The sequence below is a fragment of the Dipodomys ordii genome, unplaced genomic scaffold, assembly GCF_000151885.1.
Source record: "Dipodomys ordii isolate 6190 unplaced genomic scaffold, Dord_2.0 Scaffold48, whole genome shotgun sequence".
NCBI classification, from domain to species: domain Eukaryota; kingdom Metazoa; phylum Chordata; class Mammalia; order Rodentia; family Heteromyidae; genus Dipodomys; species Dipodomys ordii.
The window spans coordinates 5,206,239-5,233,747 of record NW_012267264.1 but is presented as its reverse complement, the minus strand read 5'-3'; the positions used below and the strand labels follow the sequence as shown (position 1 = coordinate 5,233,747).

At 36.7% G+C, this 27,509-nt stretch overlaps 1 protein-coding gene across 1 annotated transcript in view; it reads right to left on the bottom strand.

The window, feature by feature from the left end:
* The window catches only part of Cadps2 (Ca++-dependent secretion activator 2), a 436,304-nt gene that overhangs the window by 141,232 nt on the left and 267,563 nt on the right, over positions 1 to 27,509 (bottom strand). The window contains exons 10-12 of the mRNA XM_013019914.1: positions 19,964 to 20,030; positions 4,466 to 4,574; positions 3,630 to 3,830 (exon numbers count right to left, since the gene is read on the bottom strand). Coding sequence (XP_012875368.1) covers positions 3,630 to 3,830; positions 4,466 to 4,574; positions 19,964 to 20,030 — 377 coding nt within the window. The remainder of the gene's footprint in view (positions 1 to 3,629; positions 3,831 to 4,465; positions 4,575 to 19,963; positions 20,031 to 27,509) is intronic.

Genomic DNA, 27,509 nt, shown 5'->3' with positions numbered 1-27,509 from the left:
AATAAGCACTTAAGATGAGCATATAAGGACAGCCTTTTCCAGCTGGCTCATACCTTTAATCCTAGCTACTCAGGAGGCTAAGATCAGAAGATCATGGTTCAAAGCCAGTCTTGGCAGGAAATCCCATGAGATTTACCTCCAATTAACCAATCACAAGCAGAAGCTGTGGCTTAACTGCTAGAATGCAAGTCTTGATAAAGAAAAGCTTAGGGACAGGGCCTAGGCCCTGAGTTTGACTCCCAGACTGGCAAAAACAAATGAAAACAGCTTTTCTCAGCTAGATGCCAACAGCTCACTCCACTAACCTTAGATAATCACAAAACTAAGATCTAAGAATATGAATTCAAAGCCAAGAAGAGCTGATGGATCCTTGAGACTTCTTTCTCCAATTAACCATTGAAAAGCTAGAAAAAGAATGGTATAGCACCAGCCACAAGTGAAAAAGCCAAGTTAGAGCTTGAGGCCCTGAGTTCAAGCTCCACTACTGGAAAAAAGATGAGGAAGAGGAGAATATTTTTCCACATAGGCAGCCATTAGAACGTATAGTAAGAATCAACAGCAGCACAACCAGAATGAAAAGTTTTGAAATTGGCTTAACCTAGAGGAAAAAACAGCTCTGTGGAGAAGATTGTACAAAAGTTTAGCAGTTCTGAATAAATAAAGAGTCGGGACAACTATTACCTAGGTAATCTATCACTGGAAGAGTAAATAGGAAAAAAAAGATGTGAATAGCACAGAATATGTAGCAATCAGGAGAATGAGAGAGATGCACACAGCGAAACATGGATGGGAATTTAAAACAGAATCCCCATGTAAAAAACTACTTTCCAAGACAAAGAGCTTCACTATAGAATTATAGTTCCTGACCTAAGGAAGAGAGACTGACTTACAGAGACAGAAAAAAAAGTAAAGTTGTAAATATGCAGTTTTGCATAGGAATAAAATCAGAAGAAAGAATAGCATAAATCATCTAGTGGGAGGAAAATGACTTAGAGTAAGAGCTATGACTACTTTTATGCTGTGGTGGAGGGTAGAAACTAAAATGAAGATACGGAGAGATAAAAAAGTTCTGGGTGAGTGTTGATGGAGTCTTGTACTCATGCACTCATGGCCAATGGATACACATCCAACCAACACTTACAGAAGTAGAGAAGCAATGCTTGGGGCTGGGCTGGATCAGAAAGACCTAGATGAGCCTTCCAGTGTTCCCCTCACTGTGTGGTATTACTTGAGAACATTCAGCATGTTATTCTGCACCCAGGTGCAAAAGTCTGCTAAACATGGTGTAAGGGAAGCAGAGGTGTTTCGACTTAAGAAAGAGAACACAGCCTATATGAACCTTAATACCACACGTTGTGGCTGGTCCAAGGTTATGAACAATATAAACCATATACTCTAGGCCGGTATGGACAGGTAGCATTTAAGATATAGATGCTACTTTCTATGATTTTATAGGGATTACATTTTATATAATCCTCCCAGATTATCTGTTTACTCAGGGAATAAGGAAAGGAGAGGAGGGAAGGGGAAGTGTCCTGTCTTGACTGAATTGATATCTAAGACTGAACTGTATGGAAATTCTTCACTGTTGTTTTGTAGCCTATTTGTAGGACTAGGCAGAAATGAAAAGAGATACTATCATAAACTTATGCTTCCCTTTTCAAGATGACAATAGCACTAATTCAAACATAGGAATAATAATGTTTGATATACAATTAAAATTAATATCCATTATTCTTAAGTAATTTTTACAATAGTTTAAAAATGTGCTCCAGGTGAATTAAGGTAGTCTATGAAGATGGTGTGAAGCTTTGAAGGGAAAATAATGAAAAAGAACTTATATTCACCTTTGTTTATTTGGCCTAAAGAGCCTGTAAGATACTCAGCTATGATACTGAAGGGTGTGTCAATAAAAGAAGAGAGAGTGCTTATGAAAAGTAAAGGAAGAAAGTAATGCATGTCAAGATGTTGCTAACCCAGAGAGGAATCTTGACAATTAAAAGAAAGCATTGAGGCTAAAAGTAAAGGCAAATTGATTTATTACAGGGAGAACCAGAGAAGTTTTACAAAGGAGTATAATAAGATGAGATATTTGGCTTAGTAATTATTAAAGCTACATTTGAAACTGTATTTTCCACTATGACACACTTACAATTAATCAATAAGAAATTAAAATGAACAATAGCAAGAAAGAAAAAGCCACTTGTGTTCCTGTCTTTGGGTTCATTTCACTTAACATCATCTTATCTGGTCATATGTACATAGCTTTTGACCTTTTCTGCTTGTCTCAGACACATACTAGTTATTTCAAATAAGGGAAAACATAGGACCTATGTTTCTTTGGGCCTGGCTTACTTCACTTAATATATTTTTCTTCAGGTCTGTCCATTTCCTAACAAATGGAGCAATGTCATTCTTTCTAATGGAGGCATAGAATTCCATTTTGTGTGTGTGTGTGTGTGTGTATCACATTTTCTTGATCTATTCATCTGGGTTCGTTCCATATCTTAGCTATGATAAATAATGCTGCAATAAACATAATTGTGCTGGTAGTGTTAATATGGTCTTGTTTGTGATCATTTGGGTAAATGCCCAAAATTGGGATTGCTGGGGGGGTCATAGTGGAACTCTATGTAAAGTCTTTTGAGGAACCTCCACACTGCATATTTATAATGTACCATGTGCTGTTTTGTTTCTTTGTATGTTCCTCCCCCGTGGTATAAACCTCGTTTTCACTGTATTTGATGCCGGTGCTCTGCATCTTATATATATACTTCTCTAGCTTGGGAAGGGAAAGGAAAAACAAATTGCTCAAATAGGGATACAGATTGACCCATTAAAACAATAAGATATACAAGATAATATGTTAAAAAACGAACTTTACAATTTAGGCAGGGGGGCGGGGAGGAGGGGGGGAGAAGAGAATGTAGTTGTGGAGGTGGGAGGGGAGGGAGGGGAGGGTAAAAAACAAAGGAGGAGGTAACAATGCTTGATAGGAAATGTACTCATGACCTTGCTCATGTAACTGTAACCCTTCTGTACAGTATTTTTATAATAAAAAGTATTATTTTCTAAAAAATTAAAAGAAATAAATTAAAATGAAAACATATAGGTCTTGATTTAGAATAGTACTCAAAAAATGACATTTGGCTTTTGGAATAAGAATCTTGACATTCATGATACTCTATCATTCTACAACAGAAAAAAGCTCTATTATCACTGGGTACTGTTAAGAACAAATGTACAAAATGATTTCTTCATCATCTGGTGCTCTGGAATCCTATCAATAAAAGTCTGATTTTGAAACACGTGCCGTTTTTCTACAGGACTTGTAAGCTGAAATTTCAGCAAACTGAGTAACACTTGAGAAGTCTTGCATTATTTTCTTATGTGCTCTTGAGATTCCCAGAAACATACCAATGCTTGGCACATCGATGATTAGAAACACAGGTGTCCTTTTCTCCAGCTGAATGTAAAAATTAGATAACTGATTCTATGACAATGAATAGGAACTATTTTAGTTAATTAGGAATCAGTGATGTAAACTAGAACACTAAATAAATTTGTCTCAATTTTGTATCTTATTAAGGTTATTAACTGATAATCAAATTATTTTTAGCACAACTTACAAAGCTGAGCATCTGCATGGAGAGTTCCTCCTTTAGGATTTAGCTTCTGGGTTTGGACTGCAGGAACTGGTTTATAAGATTGACCTGTGGCACGATACATGGCTTGAACCCATAATATTCTGTCCTGCTCATCATCAGTGGCAAATACTACAGTATCTCCTTCTTTAACAGCATTAAAAAACATCTGACCTCCTTGAAGACCTGTGGAAAAAGAAAGGTATTAATATGCGCACAATTGGCAAGTTTTAGACTCACTAACTGGCTCATGGATGTCAATGGATTTGAAAATAGCTGCTTAGTTAATTTGTTCTTGAGGATCAAACCCACCATCCAAAACTTGAAGGGAAAGAGCAGCACAGATTCCACCATCCATAACTTGAAAGGAAAGCAGAGTACAGATGAAGCTGCTATATCAACTTAGAAACCATCCCTGGCTCAGGGACACAAAGTCCATGAGACAGTGGTACTCTGTCAGATGAAATAAACACACTTTACAGAAATGATAGTGTATTATGACATGTCATGTGCTGGCATACTTACCATCTATACATAGGAGAAGTACAGAAGTTATGCATGCATTGCTCATGTTCTCATACAATTTCTCTATTCCAGTCACTTTACATATTTCATTTCTGTACTAAAATATCAGAGAAGGTAAATCATGACTAAATATAACCTCAAAAGGACATAATTGGAAGATTCGTGTTCTGCCTAGTCATCTGAGTGAAAAATGCACCTCCACTCATCAAGTAGAGCTTGAAAGTAGAGAAGACATAGGTTTCCTGTAGCCTTTCTGCCTCCATGCCTGCCAGGAAAGTGGCTCTGCTTACACTTACCTGAGTGGGGATCTGTGTAATCCACAGTGTAGCCTTCAAGCTGCATTAATTCTTGTGGTTCAGACTTCTTTTCTCTATAGCTGCACATAGCAAAAGTGTACTGGCTAACCTGGTGTGGAAAAAAGGAAAAAAATTACAGATTGCTCATGTCAAATTGATCAAATTTAGCTTTGTCTTTGACAAAAGATTCTTCAGGAACAGTGGCTCATGCCTGCAATACTAGCCAATTAGGAGGCTGAGATCATGAGGATTGTCAGCCCTGGCATACATATGAGACCCTTTCTTATCCAAAAGCTGGACATGGTGGCATTTATCTGTCATCCTAGCTATGTGGGAACTGAGATCAGGAAGTTGACAGGCTCAGGCTAGACAAAGCAAAAAATACTGGTGAGCCTCCATTTCAGAGGAAGAGGCTGGATATGCTAGCATATGCCTGTTATATCCTAGCTATGGTAGGAAACAAAACCAGAAAGATCATGGTCTGGGCATGAGCCTGGGCAGGAAGCAAGACACCATCTCAAAAATAGCCATGTATAAAAGGGTTAGAAGTACGCCCAGTGGTAAGCTCTTGCTTAGCAAACAAGAGGCCCTGAGTTGGAAACTTATTCTGCCCAAAAGAGACTTGGCTTTCCCAAATAAAAAATACGATGCGGAGCTTGCATATGAATGATTCTATTTCCATATTTGTTAAACACATTTCAGAGATCAAAGCACTTTTCATTTTTCACCGTGCAGTTAAGCCTTCCATATGTCTAGCATTTCCCAACTCAATGACTCCCTGGTGAAGCTTCTGTGAATATTAATAGAAATGCCATAAAGAACTATTCTGGTGCAAGTCAGTTTGGAACTAGTAGGTTAAAGAAAAATTGGCTCCTATTACTTGAATGTTTCTTAACACCTTTAGGATGATAACACAGATTGTAAATTGAGCACAATAATAGTATTCTCAAACTCACATAATCATGTAACCACAATTAAAGCATGCTTACTACCAGTGTTTTAACTTCCCTTAAAAAGTGGACATGAATAAAAACTGGATGTTGCCCACCTGACTAGAAGAGGGATGGGTGGGGAAAGCTGGAGATGGTAAAGGAAGGGTGGAGAAAGCCAGTGGTAGCCCCGGAAAGGTCTACTCTGCCTCTCAGTTCCTCTACTGTTAACTGGCTTCTTTCCTTGGGCTGACATCGCACTTGGCTATACCCCCAGCTTCCCACAGCGCTGAAGTCACCTCTCTGATAGTCTTACTTGGGCTTTAAAATGTATTCGAACTAATGCTGTGTCCAGGGAGAGAAAGTACCATCAGTTCAGTCTGAGTCAAAAGTTCACCTAGGCAGCAAAGAATGCTCAAATCCTACGTTAGGCAAACCCTTGGAAGCTCACCCCCAAAAGAAGGAAAAAGGTGCTGTTCCCAGCAGGAGAAAGAGATGTTTGGTGGATTAATAACCATCTAAAAGCAAAATATCTGAAGACACAGATTCTGTAGAAATAGATTAGTGTGGATTATTTCACCTTTCCATTTTAAAACATGAAGTAAAATTAAAGAAACAGAAGAATATCTTTCAAGATACAAAGATTAATTCAAGAAGACCCTGAAGGGAGGCCATTATGAAAAAAAATTAACATGAATTACACTTAATGAACAGAAGCCCTTAAGCACACACATTGAGATTTCCTGGAGAGGAAGAAATATTGCCTCTAGTTAGAACTCTGAAGAAAGTGGATCGATCCAGTAGTAAATGCTGTACTGTTTTGTATGCGTTCCTTTAATCTAGATAAATCTCCTCAAATCACAGGCCAAGGAAACAATTGGACAAATGCTCAAAGATGTATATACAATGAGCTCACTAACATGTAACATGGAAGAAAAAAACTGGAGACACACTTGAGTACTTTGGTTAAAATACATTATGGCCTGTGGTACAGTATAATACAGTATAATACTGAGTCCTTAAAAGAAATAAGATGATATTTTTCCTTAGGTGCAAACATTTCTAAGATAGAGTATAGCATACAAAAATCAACGTTAAAGAAAAGTAAATGCTAGGGCTGGGAAGTTGGCTCAGTGGTAGAGTGCTTGCCTTGCATGCATGAGGCAAGGGTTCGATTCCTCAGCACTATATAAGCAGAAAAAGCCAGAAGTGGCACTGTGGCTCAAGTGGTAGAGCACTAGACTTGAGCTGAATAGCTGAGAGACAGCGCTCAGGCCCAGAGTTCAGGCCCCATGACCGACAAAAATAAAAAAAAAAGGAAAGGCTTTCATTGGCAAACATTGTACATATTAAGGTATTTGCAATGCTGATTATTAGGTGGTAAGATTATAGGTGATTTACAATTATTTTTCAGTGTTCTTTCCTTTTTTCTAAAACAGTAGGAGTGAATTTTGATAAATAAGAATAAAGCTATTAAAATGAAAACATTAAGTTTTATTGGAAAAAGCAACACGGATGCCTCTTAATGCTCATTCCTGCTACATTTCTTTTCCTTCTCTTTCCTCATTTTACAGGTGAATGATGAATGCATTTCTCCATCATGAAAGCATAAGGCTGACAAATGGATAATACCAGCTCCCATAAGGTTCCAGTTTCCTTCTGTCAAAATATCTGACTGTGGGAGCTAGGACTAAGGCTCACTGGCAGGATGCTTGACTAGCATGCACAAGGCCCTGGATTTAGTCCTTAGTTTTACAGGAAAAGAAAGCCTCTTTATACATGTGTCTTTTTTGTTGTTGTTGTAGAGGGGGAGCTAATGGTAGAGGTGCAATGGTACAGGATAAACAACAGTACACTATTCTAACGAGGAGCTAATTTTCTGGTTTGGGCACATGACTCAAATGGTAAAGCATTTGCATAGCCAATATAAGTACCTTAGTTCAATCCCCAGAAAAAGTTCAATAATGTATTATCATGAATCTCTGTGCCATATAGTTTGATGGAACATGAGAGCTTTTGGTATCACTTATCTTTGCAAAGCCTGGTGCTTTCAATCTTTATGTATTTTTGCCAATTTCAATGTGTGGGCAACAATATCTTACTGTTCTTTACGTTTATAATTTCTATGGCCAGTGGGGCTGAGAATATTCCCTTATGTTGATTAGTCCTGTGAGCTTTCCTCTTCTTTTTCAGAGAAAGTCTTTATCAGTTTACATTTCACACCCCTGTGCCTGCAATGGGTGAAAAAGCCAATTCCTGAGATGCCCTCCAGGCATATGTCCTATTGTTTTCGTGAAAAGTATGTGATTTCTTTTTTTCTTAAATAATTCATAATGTTTATTGTTATTGTAAAGGGATTACAGTTAAAGTCAGGTAATGAGTACATTTGTCTTTGAACAGTGTCACCTCTTTCCACACTTTCTTCCAGTTTTTCCTCTTTCTGATCCCACCCACAAATTGTCTATCTCATTCTCAACATATTCTAGTGAGTATCACTGTTGCATTTGTTCACCCCTTTCCCACCCTTTCTGTATGTCCTCTCTTTTCCCTCCCAAAGACAGATAAACTAATAGAAAAGACAAAAGGTAAGAAAACAAAAAAAAGCAACAAAGAGGTCTCTAGACATTCATACACAGTGAGACCAAAGGATATTCTTAGGAGAGAAACACAAAGGGTCAACAGCTATGATAAATAATATTTATCAAAATGAACTTCCTTCTGTGATTGCCTTTTAATGGCCTAATCCCTTCAGCAGGCCCTCTTGCCTTTATTTTGTTTTTTTCTGGACACACTGCCATATTTTCAAGTCTTTCGACTATGCTTTTTTGGCTCACAATTCCCACTATAAGCTTAGTCAAAAGCTTATAGCAAAACGTGTGTCACATTTGACTAATGTGCTGCCTAAATTTCCTTTACCAAATTTATTAGTCCATCACCTTCAAGTTCATTTGACCTCAAGTTTCAGGGCATGGATAAATTCTAGAGAAACTCTTCACTATAATGTAACACGAATAGCACCATTCCTAAATAGAGCCGCTTTTCCTATATGAAACTTCATGAAAACTGTCTTTGTTGACTATGTAACTATCAATATCTTCAATTTCCAAGCTCCCACCAGAATTACCTAATGAACTCTGTGACAAAATACTGGGACTTCTTTGACCTGTATCTTCAAACTTTTCCAAATTCCTCTCACAGACACTTCTGAAGTCTTTGGGCCCACAAGATCAGTTTTAGTTTATGGTGACTAAATATTTAAGCAATATATATACATATATAGGTGTATATACCACATTTTCTTGATCCATTCATCTACTGAGGAGCATATGGGTTGGATCAGTATTTTAGCTATGGTAAAAAAACAGTTGTGCTGGTAGCTTTAGTGTGGCCTTGTTTGTGGTCATTTGGGTAAATGCCCAGAAGTGAGATTTCTGGGTTTTAGGGGAGTTCTATGTGTAGTCTTTTGAGGAACTTCCATACTGCTTTCCAGAGAGGTTGAACAAGTTTACACTCCCTCTAACAATGTAGTAGCATTCCCTTTTGGCCACATCCTCCCCAGCATCTGTTGTTACTACATTTCTTGATTATGGCCATTCTAACTGGGGTGAAGTGGAATCTTAATGTTGTTTTGATTAGCTTATGGCCAGAAATATTGAGCACTTCTTCTTATATCTATTGGCCATTCTTATTTCTTCTTCAGAGAAATCTCTCTTTAAGTCTTCAGTCCACTTTTTAATGGGTCATATTAAGTGAAGTAAGCCAGACCCAAAGAAACATGTGTCCCATGGTCTTCCTTATTTGTTATAATTAGTATATATCTAGGATAACCTTAGCAGATGAACAGAATAGCTCAACAGCTGTGCACATATGGACATATAATGATGCTAAGAGAAATGAACTCTAAGACACAAGAGGTTTTTCTTTGTTGTTGTTTTTAATGTACTATGTGATTTCTTTTTCTTTTGTGTTTTTTTCTCCCTAAGGTTTATCTCTTGTCACTGTATTTGATTTGGTACCCTGGGTGTTGTATATATGTTTATCTGAACTAGGGAAGGGAAGGGGAACAACAAAATGGTGAGAAAAAGGACAAAGCGGGAACCAATGCAACAGCGATCCAATATGTTGGAAATAATCTTTATTACTTGGGGGTGGGTTTGATTGGGAGGGAGGTAAAAAGGGAGAAAAATGAGGGAAGGGGTAACAAATTAGTCAAGAAATGTAATCACTACCTTATTTATGTAACTGTAACCCCTCTGTACATCACCTTGACAATAAATTTTTTTTAATTTAATTTTATTTTATTTGTGAACATACTGTACAGAGGGGTTACAATTACATGGGCAGGATAATGCGTACATATCTTACCAAGCATTGCAGCCTGCTCCTTTGGTTTACCCTTCACATCCCTTCCCAGCCTCCCCCCTCCCCCCCCCAATCCCAATCCTTCTCCTTCCCCCCCCTTCTCCCCCCCCCCCCGCACCGACATTGTAAAGCTCGTTTTGGACATGACAACTTGTACTTCTCATTGTTGCAACAGGTCCACCTGTATCCTTAAACAACTGGTTTTTCCCCATCTCCTCCACAAGTTATACTGACATCAAATATAGTGAAAGCAGGGGTTATACTGTGGGGGAGGGACATACAAAGCAACAAAGAGATAATCTTATAAATGCGTTAGAAACACATGCATGAAAGAAAAAAAAACATTAAAATACATATCTAAGGGTTCATTTTCCTGACATCACATTATCTGACCTTTTCCGCTTGACTCATACATATACTAGATATTGCAAATAAGGGAAACCATGGGACCTATGTTTCTTTGGGCCTGGCTTACTTCACTTAATATAATAAATTTTTTATAAAAAGGATTTAAGGGAGAAAAGATTTACTTTAGGTTAGGGTCTATACGTTTCAGTCTATCATAGTAGGGAGAGCAAGGCAGACTAGAATAGCTAACATTTTGTGTGGAGGGAAAAAGAGAGCGCACACACGCATGCACACACACACACACACACACACACACACACACACACACACAGGATGAGAGAGAAAACATGTACACTAGCAGACTTGCCTTCTTTCTATTGCATTGAGCTGGTGTTTATGGGATGGTGTTGCTCACATCACCAAGGGCCAGTAGATCTTCCCTCTTTTTAGTTGATCACCTCTGGAAATGCTCTCACAGACACATTTAGAAGTGTGCTTTGCCTCAGTACTTAAGTATTGAAAGGCAATGACAACTAAGATTACTCATCAAAGAACTATTTAGACCTGCTCTATTGCCTAGTAATTGGTTCTTTTAAAAGAAATTAATATTGTATATTTGCTTTAAAAGTTCTGGATAAAATTGGGTGTAAGTGGCTCACACCTGTAATACTAGATACTCAGGAGAATGAGATAAGAACATCAAGGTTCAAAGCCAGCCTGGGCAGAAAATTCCCTATGACTCTTGTCCCCAATTATCCTGCAAAAAGCCAGGCTGGAAGCATGGTCCAAGTGATACGGTGCCAGCCATATACAAAAAAATGCTCAATGAGCGTTCAAGGCAGAATTTAAGTCCCAAAAACAAGAGGAAAGAAGGGAAAGCTCTAGAATAAGACAAGGAAGTCCACATTCACCACTTGTGTCCAGTATAAGTTGGGAAGTCCTAAGAAGACCAACTAGGAAAAAAAAGAAATATAAGGCATCCTCCATGTAAGAAATGAAGAAGTTAAATTGTCTGTGTTTACAGATGACATAGTACATATAGAAAACCCTATTAGAACACTGGTTAAACCAATAAATCAATCCAATAAGTTATAGGATACAAAGATAACACAAAATAAGTACAATTTCTCTCTCTATATCAATAATGACTAAACTGCATAAAGTATTTTTTAAAATAGAGTTTACAGTAACAACAGAAAAAATATAAACTACATTGGGATAAAATGTGAGTAATTTATTTTTGCAACAAAACCTATTCAACATTGACAAAAGAGATCAAGGAGATAGATGCAAAGGGGAAGATACCTCTTTTGTTTTAGAAGAATTAGTATTATTAAAATGTGTATGTTCTTCAAAGAAATTTTCTATCTTGAATCTGTAGAGATTCCATAAATATATAAGTATCGTTCTTTATTATAGTGGGAACTATTTTTAAAATCTTGTTTATTTTAACGCCTCAGAATATAAAGTACAGATGGGAGAGTAACAAAACACCACTGACGAGAAACAGAGCTATCACTGATGCTCAACTGTCACCTGACTCCTGAAACAACTAAAAGAAGTGTAATTTGGCCCTTGTAATATATGGGTTCCAGGGGCAACTTTCTATTAATATGATTGTTCTAACTCACTGATTTTCATTGTTTCCTTAAAATGACACCATATTTCATTCTTCTTTTGATTCCTCAAGCATCTCCAAGAGAACCTAGTTTCTTTTTCAAGGTCTTGCAAACTTACATTCCCAAGACTGATTCTACAAATCACCCACAGTGTAAAACTGGGTGAATTTTTTTGTACAATGTTACCTTCTTGTAGCTACTGTTTGCCAGCTGGTGTCCAGACCATGCTTGATCTGGGGACATTGTACTCTGTGCTGTCAGTTGACAGTAATAGCTGAAGTATGCTGCTGAAAGATTAGCTATAGGAACTAAAGGTTTACCCTGCACCCTGGGCTCCTGTTAGGGGAAATCCTACTGCCTTCACTTGATCACCAACATCACTATGTGCCAGGGAATTACCCAAACAGGTGGCCTGGCCAGCTCTGATCCAGGATTAACTTTCATGCACAGACTTCCTTTTTGTATTACTGAACAAAGCTTATACACCTTTCTAGAAAGACACTGAAAAATCTCTTTGATAGAAAGTGCAACAAAATCATAAATATTGAATATTCTTGACCAGTCTACTCTTAGTAACTCCATGAAGCATAGATTTGCTGAGAAATGGGGACAGCTGAGGACATCATTAAATTCCTTTTCGGCATCACTCCTTCCCACAGGGTACCTTAACTTCCGTTGCTGTGGTCCTACAAGGTACCTGCATCTGGTATAGAAAACCTCCCATTTTGTTCTCAACTGACAACCTGTTCGACACCTGTCCATTTCCATGCATGTAAGTGCTATCTATGAGATCTTAAGAGACCACAGCTTTCAAATTTGTATGTCATATTCCGACTGCAGGGATCATGTTAACAGCTGGCAGCTTAGCAACTGCCAACATCTAATTTCAGTAAAGATTAAGGCTTTTAAAATCCTTAGCTGGAAATGTTCTTGGCAGGGGCCAAAGGTGCTGTTGGAGGTTTTGTGTTTTTTTTTTATTCAAGATCTTAATTTAATCAACAAAAATGAACATATCTTCAAGACTCTGAAATATCTGACGGGAATACACATTTATTATTAACTGTCTTGACCAATTGGCATAAGAAAGATCCAGCAATCACTGTACAAGTTAAAGAATAGAAAAGTGATGTTTATAAAAATATGCTTCAAGTGATCTGCATATATTCATTACTTAGCAAGTATGTAGCTAGCTCTTAACCTAGGTACCAGGGAGTGGTAAACAGACTAAAAGGAGGATAACAACATTATTTTAATGGGGTGGCATACACTCTAGGAAGAATAGGGAGAAACATATAAAGGCATCAATAAAAACATCATTTTAATTGGAATTCTGGATGTTTGAAACCAAATATGGCCAGATGCTGATGACTCACACCTGTAATCCCAGCTATTCATGAATCTAAGATCTGAGGACTAAGGTTCAAAGCCAACCAACACATCAAAGTCTTGTAAGACTCTGAACTTATTTCCATAAGAGGAGGCACAGAAATGGAGGGACAAAGGGTCAACAAATACAGCAATGCTACTCACCGGACACTATGCTGAAAATGAACTATACAACTTGGGGGTGGGAATGGAGGGAAAAACTGGGAGAGAGCAAGGGAAGGATGGGGGGGACCATCATCCCAAAGGAAATGTACTCTTTGCCTGAATTTTGTAATTGTAACTCTTCTACTTTCAATAAAAAATATTTAATTAAATAAAAAGACTCATCTTGAAAAACTAGCAAAAAGCTACAAGTGTGTGTGTATGGGTGGGGGGTGGCGGCTCCATGAGTAGCTCCATGAGTAAACCAAGTACAAGCACTGCACATAATGTGGATCAGAAGTTTAGAGGTGAATAGATGCTTCTTAGTGCTAGGAAGGCTTAGGGCCAGAGTATACAGGGTCTTCTCTACGTCGTGTCGATTGGCTATTCTAAGGGCAACAGGAAATTGCTGGAAGGATTTTTGTGAAAATTGTTACAATGTGTTGTGCTTTGAATATATTCTGGCTATTGGAAGAACAGGTGTTAGAAGAGTGTTGGACCAGGTGCGGGGTGTGGAACGCTCGTATGATGCTGCTACTGCAATTCTATGGAAAGATAGCGGTGGCTTCAACCAGCCTGTAATCAGAGATGAAGAGAAGTAAATATCAATAATGCACTGCTGTGGCTATAAGCTCAAAATATTTTCTGATGACATGGATGTAAGGTAAAGATAGAAATCAGAGATGGCCCACCTACGTTTTCTTTGAGTATGTTCACATGTAAGTACATTACTGGTTTGTACAGAGGTTTGACAAGGACCCAAATTAAAGGAGAGATGCTAATTTGTTAGAAAATAAATATGTAGTCAGTATTAATTCTGTGGCAGGCACATTATTTGTGCTGGGGATTGAATGAAGATGAATGGTATGAGTACATCCATGTACATGATGATATATACACACAGTCTTCAAATAATGTCTTTTAAAGCAATTTTCAAAACACATTAAGCCTACATAAATTTAATTCCAACTTTCTAATATAGGACAATTGTCATAGGCCTCTCTTTCTTATAACTATGAGATATATAAGAACAGTTATTTTTTCCAACAAGCATTTTTTTCTTAAAGAGAACACTGGCTATAAGTGAGAGAGATTTTTGCATCAGGAACAGTCACTGATCAGTATACAACGGCCCTTACTAAAAATTCAGACCTACTCCTATTCCACATTATTTCCTTTTATAATGTTAGCTTTTGAGATATAAGTAAAGGCTCACTTTAGAGTATTTTTCAGGAGGTTTTTTATTATCACTAGCAAATCATACAAATTATGATAGCCATCATTATCATTTATTTTTTCTGTGAGAAATACAACTATCTACTGGTTGGCACACACCTGTAATCTCAGCACTAAAAGGATGGAAGTTCTGGGGCATGCTGGGACACAAAGAGAGACTGTCTCAAACAAAGATAAGGAAAGAAAAATAACAAAATCTGCTATTGCAAAAAAAAGGCTATTCTAAAATTGAATCTGAAATAAAAATTATATTTGCATATTGTTTTGCTCCAAAAGAAACTCTGTAAGCAAAACAAAAAAAATCAAATTTCTTTTCCACTAGGTAAAAAGAGACTTAATATACAATTATCTGGAAAAAACACATGACCAATGAAAAATTACAGAAGTATGGAATGGTTCCATTAGGAAGGATAGAAGAGTATCTGTGCACACTCATATAATGACACAACTTTTGGTCTTGGCGACTCAGATATTTTTGAGAGTAAAAAGGGAATAAGGCCCAGTACTGGGTAGGAACACTGGGGAGAGCCATTTCATTTTCTACGAGAAAACTGTATGGCTTGATAATAGACTACACTAATCAAATTAAAACATATAGATACAAAGCCACTGTCACGTGATTTTCTTTTTTTAAGATTTTTATTTTATTTTATTGTAAAGGTAATGTACAGAGGGGGATACAGATATATTTCAACAAATGGTGCTGGCAGAATTGGCTATACACGTATAGAAAAGTTAGATTTGTTGTATATCATCCTGCACCAGAATCAATTCCAAATGGATCAAAGACCTCAAGGTAAGAGTAGACACCTTGAAAATATTACAGGAAGGGTTAGGGGAAACACTAGGGCTCCTTGGCACAGCTGGAAACTTCCTAAATAAAAATCCAGAATCACAAGAAATCAAAGAAAGGCTAGACAAACAGCTTCTGCATGGCAAAACTCATAGCTAGCAAGATCAATAGAAAGCCCACAGATTGGGACATCTTCACCAGCCATACAACAGACAAGGGCCTTATATCAAAAATATATTTAGAGCTCCAAGAATTAAACCCCTCAAAAGCAAATCCTCAAAGAAAGAACCACCCCATTAGAGATTTCTTTGGAGAGGAAATAAAAATGGCCGATACCTGAAAAAATGCTCAATATCTCTGGCCATAAGAAAAATGCAAATCGTATTATTTTCTTGATGTGACAGAAGTGCGTTTATTTACTTCCTGCTATCCTACTGCTCAGAACAAACACCAGCTGATGCCCCAAACTAACCTTGATCCCTATAAACTGACTTCACGTTCTGCATGCAGGAAATGGCATAGTCACACAGGAGTCTGCACTGCCTCCATGGACCTGCACCAGTGCTGGAACTTTCAGAAACCAATAAGGCAGAGGCAGCCATTTCTTTACATTCAAGGCAAATCCTGAGGGCATCTTGCTAACAGCGCTCATATGTCTGCAGCATGCACAGATCACTCAGTGGCAGTGGCATGGCTGACTGTTTACATCCTGTGCCAACTCAGCTGATATGTAATTAACATTTTGTCTTGAGAGCCTGCTGTTGTTTGTACCAACTTCAAGTCATGATTCTGACACACTGACAACAAGCAGGGAACACTTGATACAGGGCCAAAACAACATACTACTTCAGTTTCTAGGCATGTCATGCAGGAAGTGGCCATCTTGAGCAGAGGGCTCTTCATGCCATCACTCCCTGGCTATTTCTCTAATGTAGCAACATTGCTTTGCATGTCATGATCTGAATGATCCACAGCGATTATTCATCTGTGTGGCTTTCTTCATGGTAGTGTTCACATTAATCAGTCAAGAGGAAATAAGAGCTTTGTCTCTACAGTCAACAGAGCTGGATTGGCTTGACTCTAACCTACGGTAAATGAATCCTAGGAAAATTATATAATTCTTAGTTGCTCAAGGAGGATAACAATAACACTTATGGTTAAACAGTGTTAAAGAAGTCCTGCTTTAAAAATGCTTTACATAAATGTGTGCCACGAAGTAATTGCTTAAAAAATACCAGGTTACAGGTAGAAATGATTATGTTACTGTGTAAGTGCTTCAGAATTTTTGCAGTCGTAGTATTTAATTTTCCTCTGAAACTAGGGTAGGTTGGGTTGGGGGATGGGTTGGGTTGGAAGAGATAGGGAAAATGAAAGAGGGAACATTGATCAAGCTGCATTGCACTCATAAGCTGATTTATTGAATGGGAACTCCTTTGTACAACTGCTTAAGATAATAAAAATATAATAATAAAAAGATTTTTGGCTATATTGCAGAATATATAATACTTGACATTTATATATATAGTAATTTGAATAGGTGTTAGAAGAATACAGAAGAGATCATTACACTTGGTTAAACCATAAATAAAAATTTAAAGCTACCAAATACTTTTATTATAATGACTAGTTTCATACATCTTTTATACCAATGATACTAAGTCTCAACTACCTAAACTTAATATGAAAAAAATCTGGATAAGTATAATTTTGATAAGACTTCCAGTATGCTTTTAAAAATGACTGTTCTAGTTTTATTTAACCCAAAATTTATGTTCATTAAAAATGTGGTCTCTTAGAAAATATTAACTTATTTATTATTATAACTGTAAAGACCCTAAATGAGAATGTAAAACTAATCTTATTAGGAAACGCCACAAGTACCTAACTTGAACAAATGATTTACTGTCTCATATTTTGACTCTAATTCAAATAGACATTTGTGCCTCCAATTCCAATGTTTATATGAGTCTTGGGAAAGTCTTTTCACCTCAGAGGCTCCTCGAGTGTTCACTTCGAACAATGACTTTGCAGCTGGCCAAACTGGACTCTCAGTCAATTTTTATGACTATAAATTCCTGGCTGATGTCTGGGTCTCCAGTTATATCGCTCATATAATCCACACTCACAAGTGGTGATGAGATTCACATTATCACCAGAGCACCATTCTGCCGATGGCAGCAGCAGACACAGCGGGGCATACTGTCCTCCCTAGGAATAACGACTCCTTCACCTTTCAATAATGCAGCCTGCAGGTATGGACCTACAAGCTGTGTGTGGATAGAACAAGAGCTGTCTTTAAAAATACTAATAAAAACTACCCGATTCCTCCCAATAGGTCATTCTCATTGAATCTCCATATATATCCATCTTGATTTTGAAGTAAAAGCATTCAATTTGTCTTTCCATTACAGTTGGAATTGAAAAAGAAGATTCAATTGTGTTTGAAACTTCAACAAGTTGTCAGTGTTGGCATGTATATTTCCCAACCTTTGGGGTTTTGAATATGGGGTTCTCTGTGTGACTAGGAGTCTACATATGCACCTATATTGTGTGTAATACATATTGATATGACTTTAAAGATAATGTTATACATAGAATAAATTCCAAATTTGTTATGCTCATGGTGGTATTTTTTCCCCTAAATTTCAATTATGGAGCATATGGGCTTACCACCTACTTTGATTTAAATTGGATTTTCCCTTTTAAAATGTCAAATTCATATTTTAGTTATCTGCAGATTTTCCGGTTTCACAGTTAATCTTCCCTAAAGACAGATCAATTTGTGATCTCAACGTACTCTAATTCCTTCTGTCATTTCTAAACTCTAGTGAGTGATAATCAAAGTATTCCTGTTGGTGCTGTAACTTTTGACTTTTGAGATCATGTGCTTGAAAGGAAGATAACGAGCAAAGATGACCTTAAATCTTACCTGGTAAAAAGCACAAGTTTCCCTATAACCTCTCAATACTGGTCTAAGAAACCTATCTTTCAGTTATCAGATTGTTATCAATACTGAAAACAATCCATATATTAGAATTTTTTCAGCCCACAGATATTTTGCAAGTTTTGCAGACTTAGGCTCTCTATTAAGATATTTAAAACATAGTGATAAATTCAAATGATCTTTTAAACATTTATGGTTACTGGATTAATCTAACACACTCACACACACACACACACACACACACACACACACACAACCTCCACTACTAAACTCTGTTTACTATGAATTAGCTAAGTTTGCTCCCAAACTAGTTTCACCCAGTAACATCCTCTACTAAATGCATGAAATTAACTAAAAATTAAGATTTTGCTTCTATAAAAAAATCAGTCAAATGGCTCACAAGGATCTGACAAAGACATTATCACTAGCGCAAATTTGTCAAACCAAGAAAGGACTAAAATAAACAAGATAGGAATTAAAATAACCAGAAAAATAACAATCAAATTGCTCTGTAAATGCATTTAAATTCTTGTGTCAAATTCTTGTGGGTATAGGATTTGGAAGGCAGATCACTGAGAACTTTGAACAGGGTAATTTGACTTAGAGCTTGAACTTTATATCCATAAATGATCTCTCTCTCTCACTGTGCATATACTTTTGATTGTTAGTGCAGAAAAAATAGACTCTCTCTGCCATGTTGACAAAATTATTTTTGACTGAAATTTTACACTTTTCATGAAGATGCCATGTTATTATGAGACATCAATAAAGTAATTTTATCCAAGAATTGATGGATGGCTACATCTCTGGAAGATAGCAAATGTTAGCATCCCTTTCCTGACATTTCACCATGTCATTTCTGACCAGCCCAGTTAAGCTTGCTAATGTGTGGTAGGAATCAATGAGATTCTACAGACTGTGTTAAGAATTCCAAGAGTGAGACTCTGTTTCTGTATTTCCACCTTGGCATAGAATGACTAATGCTTAGAGCATTATGTTTCAAACATATATATTTTAACTGAATGAGTATAATTTAGGATCAAAGCTTATCTGCAATTTTAACAAGTTCCCCAAACATATATTCCAATAAGATTCTCAGGTCCAAAATTCAGTCCCTAACAAATAGCTCAGTCAAGTTAATTTAAAAACATATTTCTGTGAATAAGTAATATGGCATATCTGTCCAAATGAGGAATTAAACGGACAATATCTAGTTATGGAATATCGGGATGCTGCTGCTGTGTGCATGGAATTGTCTCAGGATCTACAGATCCTTTCAGTGGGTCTTCGAGGTCAAAACTATTTTATCACAATATTCAGAAGGTTTTTTGCCTTTTTCACACTTATTCTCTCATGAGTGTTGAGTGGAGCTTTCCAGAGACTATATTTCATCTGATTTTGTAAAAGGGTGAACACAAAAGCCAACAGGAGAAAAAAACAGAGCTACATCCTATTGCACCACACCATGTAGAGAAAGATACAAAAGCCAAAAAACAATAATCGCTTCACTAATTGGTTTCCAGGAGTGAACAGGTATTTCAAATAACATGTTTATTTAGTATGTAAAGTGTAGTTTATTTGAAGTAAAATGTTTTATTTTTAAGATAAAGTATTTGAAATTATGTCATTTCCATTTCAACTATGGGAACTTGATCAAGTAACCCAGACAAATACATATTTGAGAATCATTGTCTTTGAGTGAAGAAAAAGAAGAAACAGGAAGAAAAAGAAGTGACTGACCTGAACAAGAACAAAGTAGCGTTTTTTCCATCTTTTCCAAACCTTCTGTCCAAGGGCATAGAGATATCTGGTAAGAAAGACAAGCAAAAATAACACTTTACATAAAATAGATACTTTTGTGGTTCTATAGGGTCACATTTGCTGGCTAAAGGACAAATTGAGTTTATTTGGAACTGAGGTAACCTGCAGGTTCTGTGTGACAAAGTGACTGAGTGTTGTTCTAAGTTCTTGAAAACAAATTGGTTTAGGTGGCTTATCCATTTGTCAGTCCTACCACAAATCAAGTGAAGTAGCAGTTAGAAAAGATAATCAAACAACCAGTTGGAATTATATTCGTATCCTCCCTTCTTCAGGAAGATCATAGCGGGCATGATACCGAATGCTTTAGTTCTCAGACGACAGAGCTGAGGAGAGTCTCCTGAGGAGGGTCTCCTGAGGAAGGGCCAGTCACAGAGTGAATAGTTAGGTGGCCACAAGACATGCCTGCACCAATGCCAGCTCCACTCCTGGCCCTGTCACCTGTCAGCACTGGATTTGCTCATTTCCAAGGGCCCTGCAGAACAATCACCTTAGAATCTCTCTGACTTAGGGAAGCCTCTCATGTCATGGCTTTTTTTTTTCTTTTGGGGGTGCTGGGATTTAAACTTAGGGCTGCATGCTTGCTGCACCCTTGCCACCTGAATCACAACCTCAACACTTTTTGCTTTCATTACTTTTCAAATAGTTCTTTTCCCCAGGACCGGCATGAACCCCGATTCTTTTATTTATATTTTCTATACCCTGGGATGAGTGGCACATACTACCATACCCTGTCTTTTTATTAGTTGAGATTATTAGTCTGAAATTATCTTGCTTAAGCCTCCCAAGTAGCTGGGGTTACAGATGTGAGCCATCATGCCAGACATGATTCTTAATTCTGTATCAACAAGTACAATTTGAACTGAAGTGCCTAATGTGGTCAATCATTTGAGAACACAATGGCTGTGGCTTTTTTCTTTCTTTCTTTCTTTTATTTGTCTGTTGTGGAGCTTGAACTCAGGGCCTGGGTGCTGTTCCTGAGCTATTTTGCCTAAGGCTAGCATACTACCCCTTAGAACCACAGCTTTATTTCTATATTGAGTGGCTACTTAGAGACAAGATTCTCTCATGGGACTCTCCTGCCTATGCTGGCTTCAAACTGTAATTCTTAGATCTTAGCCTCCTGAGTAGATAGGATTACAGGCATGAGCCACCAGTACCTGACTCTGAATGTCTGTTAATGACTACACACACACACACACACACACACACACACACACACACACACACACACTCTACACTGAATTACCCAGCAAAGTAAAATGAAAAAGTAATCAAGATAAGCTCATTGAGGAAAGAGCTCTTGAAGTTACATCATGAAACCAGATACATATCTTCTACAAAAGTGAAAAATATAGGTCTGATTTTAAAATAAAATATCTTTTCAGCCAAGCTTTAAATACATTTTGGAAAATGCAGAAATTTTTCATTACATAATGTTATGTGAGGGGGAAAAAGAGGTAAAAATTCAATACAACTCCCATACTTAATAATATGGAATTTATATAAAGGGCATATGGAAAAATATTTCCAAATGTTAGTAACAGTATATTTGAGTAATAGAGTTGTGACAGATTTAAAATTTGCCTTCCATATCCTTTATGATTCATAAATTCAGACCCAGAGAAACAAAAGTTGCGTGTTTTCCCTCACTTGTGGTAGATAGAATGGACCTGTAAATCTCGAAGTTATTACTGTTGGGACGGGCCACAAGCAAGTGGTTACAAATGAGTTCACTAAACACAATCTTTTAGAAAGACTAGGTCAAGGCCCAACAAAATCAACACCAGGAAACAGGTACATCCAAGAGGGGGTGCCTAGACCAAGAGGAGAGGGGTAGACAAATGAAAGGGGGCAGGGAAGAAGAATGCAGTCAAGAATTCATTGTATAGCAACTGTGAATTCCTCTCAGGATGTCTTCACTAACCCTGTCTAAAGATAAAACAAAAGCCCAAGGGCTGAGTTGTGGCTCAGTGGCAGGGCATTTGTGAAGCCTGTGGAAGCCATGTGACTTGCAGAGATGTCTACTGACTGCTCTCGTTCTCCCTGTTCACTGTTTCTTCTCTAGGTCTTCTTAGAAATCTTTATACACCTTTGCTCTAGCCTTTAATTTCTCATCTGTGCTTCTCATGATAGGTGTCCAGCTGCTCTCTTTCTGGCTTTCTTATATAATTTCCCTCTCCTGAAATGCACACACCACTCAAGCTCCTTTTACAGGGTTAACAGCACTGACCTCAGGAGCTAGCTACTGTGGACATGACACATGCCCTCTATCAAAAGTGCACTAGCAAGATGTGCACCCAATAGCTGCCCAGGAGCCACAAAAGGCATTAGAAATCACCTCTGTCTGTGACCACAGCCTGCTTCTCAGCTCTTTCAAAGGGTCTCCCTTTGCACATTGCCAGGCAGCTGGGTCATATGCAAGTGAAGGTGAAAAGTGATACCCAAAGCAGCAATACCACAGGCAAGTTTGTGTGCATCTTGCTGACAGTATATGAAGAGGACTAGACAGTAGTGACAGCATTCCCTATGATGGCTTAGCAGAGAGAGAATGAAAATGTATGGTTTACCTGAAGACAGAAAACAGAGGGGTGAGCACTGCATACATGTTGCTTTTAGAAGTGGGTTGAAATGGTACAAGAATACAATGAACGAGTATTGGCAACTGGAACCAAGGTTAGTCTTTGAATGTTCGGCCTTGAAGCATGTGGGGCTACTACATTTTAAGAAATAATTCAAATACAGAAATGACAATTGGGACAAACATACTTAGAAACCAACTAGTCACAAGAATTTTTTTTTTAAAACTGATTCTCCACTTAAGAAAAGAAGTCAGTCAATAAAAGATTACTTATAAAGATACATTATAAAAGCTATGCAAAACAATATAATATTCTGTCCTTGTAGATTTTTCCTATTTGTCAGGTAAAATTCTGATGCAACTCATGGACATGAGTGGAAATACATCAGAATAGAGAACCCTGATAAATAAGAATAATATATTAAATTCCATTTCAACAATTTGGCTTTTTTTTTTCATCATAACTAAGAGGTTCTGTGACTAGGTACCAAGGGTTATTGTCTAGATGCATTTTCACTAGAATGAAAGCAGATTCTTGGAATAAGGGAAGTATTTAAAAATAAAAGATGAAGGGAAAAGGAGTTTAACAAGAGCTGGTGAATGGCTGTACCCCAGCTAACTGGGAGGTATAGGTGAGAGGATGTGGTCCAAGGATGGAGGCTATAAATAAAAAGTACATGACCCCATCTAAGGAGAAACCAAAACCCAAGGGCTGCGGTGTGGGCCAGCATTTGTCTAGCATGAGTGAAGCCCTGGGTTCAAACCCCAGTATTGCCAAAAAATGTTTAACAAAGCTTAAAACAAATATACTTAAACAATTTAAGACTTACGTGAATTGGTGATTGTAAAAAGTTATGCTGAGAAATAATTGACATAGAAATATACTTACCCCCCCTTTTTAAAAAAATTATTGTGAAAATACCATACAGAGGGGTTATAATTACATGGGCAAGGTAATGAGTGCATTTCTTTTCAAGCATTGTTGCCTCCTCCTTTGCATAGAAATATTCTTAATAAAGAACACAATCACATGAACTCTTATTGTACATATGGAAAAATCTAGAAAAATATTAAAATGTTAAGCCTAAAATGCTAAACCTGTAGTTAATATCTGAATGGTGAGATTAAAGACACATTTCCTATTCTCCTTTATGTCCTTCTATATTGCACAACTTCTATACTGATGATGATGTCTTTTTGTTTTATTCACTAAGGTTTTATTGAAATAGTTTAAATAAAACATATCTCACCTGTATTAGGTGTGTAATTTGATGGCTTGAAATAGCCATATAACCAATATCATAATCAGTTTATGGAACATTGCTCTCTCTCTACAATTCTCACATGTCTTTTAGGACTAATCTTTTTTTATTTCTTTAACTATCCTCAGCTCTGGCAAGCACTAATTTGATGTCTAGCCTCATGATTCTTCACATTCTGCAATATATATAACTAGAATTACTTTGTATGTAGCCTTTTATATATGAATTCTTGCCAAAATGGGGAACATCCAGTCCAGGAAATCATTTGGTACATGACATGACATGCTTCTCATTGTCTACCCCAAACCATCTGCCTATACTGACAACCTAGCATGGCTTGCTAATGATGGCATAAATATTCAAGTGGCCTAGGTCAGAATAGTGGTTCCGCAGCCCTGTATGCTTGAGATTCCTCCTTGTTGGAGATCTCTGTCTCATATTCCTTTCTATCGCTAAGCAGTATATCCCATAACTCCACTTTATCTCTTCACCAGATGATGAACATTTGATTTCTTTCTCCATTTTTGTTTATCAATAAAAAAGCTGCTGCAATCATTTGTATGTGAGTGTTTGTGTGGCACATGTTCTCATTTCTTAGTGCAAGTTAACAGAAGGAGAGTTACTGTGTCATATTGAAAATAAAGATCTAAATGGATACAAACTGACCAAATTCAAATCTGGCACTTTCATTACAACTAACAATAAGTGAGAGTCCATCTTGTTCTTATAATTGGGAAAAAAAACATACAATTCTTATATAGTCAGGGGATGTTATCATTATCCTTTGTAAATATTTCTGGCAAACAATACTTAGAGACCAAAGAAAAAAATCCTTTTTTTTAAGCACAGGGAAGAATTACAAGGTTTAATGACATTTCCAGTTTTCAAAGCTCATATCAAATTTTAAAATTGAGCATAGACTAAATTCTTTGTAGACAGCTAGTCCTGCAATTTGAATGGGTTTCAGTATAGGGCTGGAGATAGGGGAAATGGAACTCATTTATCTGAACATTTGGTAATCACTAAATAATCCATCTACTAGAAAAATACCTTATATAAATCAAGATACATTCTTTCCTAACCAATCCATGTCTAACTCTGCTACTGAAACATCTTTCTGTCATTTACTAATTTATTTATTTTTCTTTTTCTGACTTTTTTCCCCCCAGTCGTGGGGCTTTAACTCTGGACCTGGGCGCTATCCCTGAGCTCTACAGCTCAAGGCGAGCGCTCTACCTCTTGAGACACAGGGCCACTTCCGGTTTTCTGTGGTTAACTGGAGATGAGAGTCTCAGTCTTTCCTGCCCACGCTGGATTTGAACCGTGATCTCCAGATCTCAGCCTCCTGAGTAGCTAGGATTACATGTGTGAGCCACCAGTGCCTGGCTATTCTTTATTTCTAAAAATGTTTAATGCCAGGGAATAGATTATTTATTTTAAGATTTTAAAGGCCCCAAAGATTTTATCAATTTTCTAAGAAATATGGAATAGTTGCATGTATTTTGATAGTGTTTTATTGGACATTATTCCTGGTACTTATATAACAATTACTGACTATTCTTTAATTACTGAGAAATGAGTGACTATACCCACATCAATACCAATTTTTAAAGAATTTACATTCAATCAGTTGACTTTATATTGTCATTAAACATAATTTGATCTTCCTCCAATGATTCTGCGAAGGCCTTACAGCACCTTGGGGTTAGCATTAAAAGCATCAATTATAAATGCATAATTATGTTAAAAAATACATTTGACAGACTAAGTAGATTGTGACAATAGCATTAATTAAACAATCCCTGACAGGTGTTTATTTTGTCATGAATCTGTTTCATAAAAAATCCCAGTATATTTTTAAGACTAAGTATCATATTTTTGTCATCTTATTAAAATATAAGGATTTAATTCTGTCAAATTATTATGGAAGAATATCATTCAAGAAAAGTGTCATCATGGAGTGACAGATCCTTGACTACTGTACTATGATCTGCTGCTCGTGGTTCCAATCTATAGCTTTTCCATTCTAGCATGTTTTACAATTTGTTGAGTGATTGTTAGCTTCCCCTAGATTGAATGATTATCTCAAGGAAGATTTTTAAGGATATGTTCATCAGACCTGCCAAATACCTGTCAAGCTGGAGACACACCATTTTTATTTTGAAGGGTAGTTTATGTTACCCATAACATTCATTTTCATCAACCTATAGATTTTGGTTTTACAGAAAACATTTTCAACTCATTTAAAAAATTCTTTCAGTTCAGTCAGAAATAAAAACAAAAGCAATTTTCACAATCATGCTTTATTATTTGGTACTCTATTAGAATATGCCTTTGGGAAAAAAGTTCTATAATAAAATCTACGTTAGAGCCAACATTTGTTATTGTGGTTGTTTACAGTACTGGGAATTGAACCAGTGCTTGTTGTGCAAACACTACTATTTGAGCCATACCCCTAGCTTCCAAGAATTATTTAAGAAGAAGAAAAAGAGATAGTCTGTTACACATCTTTTCACAAGCACGATTTGCAGGGTTAATTTACACTAAATATAACACTTTTTACATAGAAACATTTCCAATGCATCACAATACCCATGTAACTAGAATATTTGGAACTCTTCAAAAGTAAGTACTCAGATGTTGTTTAAAAGTGTTTGCTTTCATCCGTACATGCAACTTAAGTGTTAAGAAGTTGCTCCCTTTGAATAAAAAAATCACCCACTTAACTTTAAAATCTTCTCTTATTACACAGGATTAGGTAACAAAGAAATTAGCAGCACAGACATAATGCTTGGATTAACAATAAGGGCAAAGCCTTGGAGCATTTGGTTTCATAATTCAGGAAAAACACAGCAACAATCTAAAAGTATTATTACCTTGGCTAGGTCTATTTCTAATGGAGACGGTGTTTCAAAGAACTATATGAATCATGGTTATAAACAAAGCACAAAGACCAACGTATTAATCAGTGACTTTCTTTTTGATGTTTCGAAATTATCTTATGGTGATATTACATCCTTAAAAAACAGAGACAGGAAATTGAACTGAAGATTTTGATTATACAATCTAAGTGAAGAGAATGTAAAGGAATTTGGATATCTACCCATTTGATTATTTTATTTTATGAAAATGGCCAATCAAATCAAAAGTGTACCAATGAGGTAAGAGTATTTTGTGAGCAATTGTATAACTGTTTCTGTATGACTTCTTACAACGTCTTAAGTATCATCTGCTAACAAGGCAACTAGAAAATACTCAATAGTTAATTCTCAAGGTTTTCATTTGTGGAAAAAACTAGTCTCTGTGAAATAACTCAGAATAGCCTGTGAGAAAAAAATACAAACTTTTCTTCAGACATAACAATATATATTCTGGTACCAATAAAATGGCTTTTGACAACAGATGTACTGAATAAAATGAAGTTTGCTAAGAATAAACCTGGAGGAAGATGAAAGGAAAACAAATACCTGTGAGGCCGCTTTTACTGGACTTTGAAAAAATAATTTATCTCTTTTATTTATTTATATCAGAAGTTAACACTTTCATTCTTATAAACAACTTTAAATGCTTAAAGCTGCACAGTACTCTTTTCAAAATGAATTTTAAAAACTAGATTAAAATATAA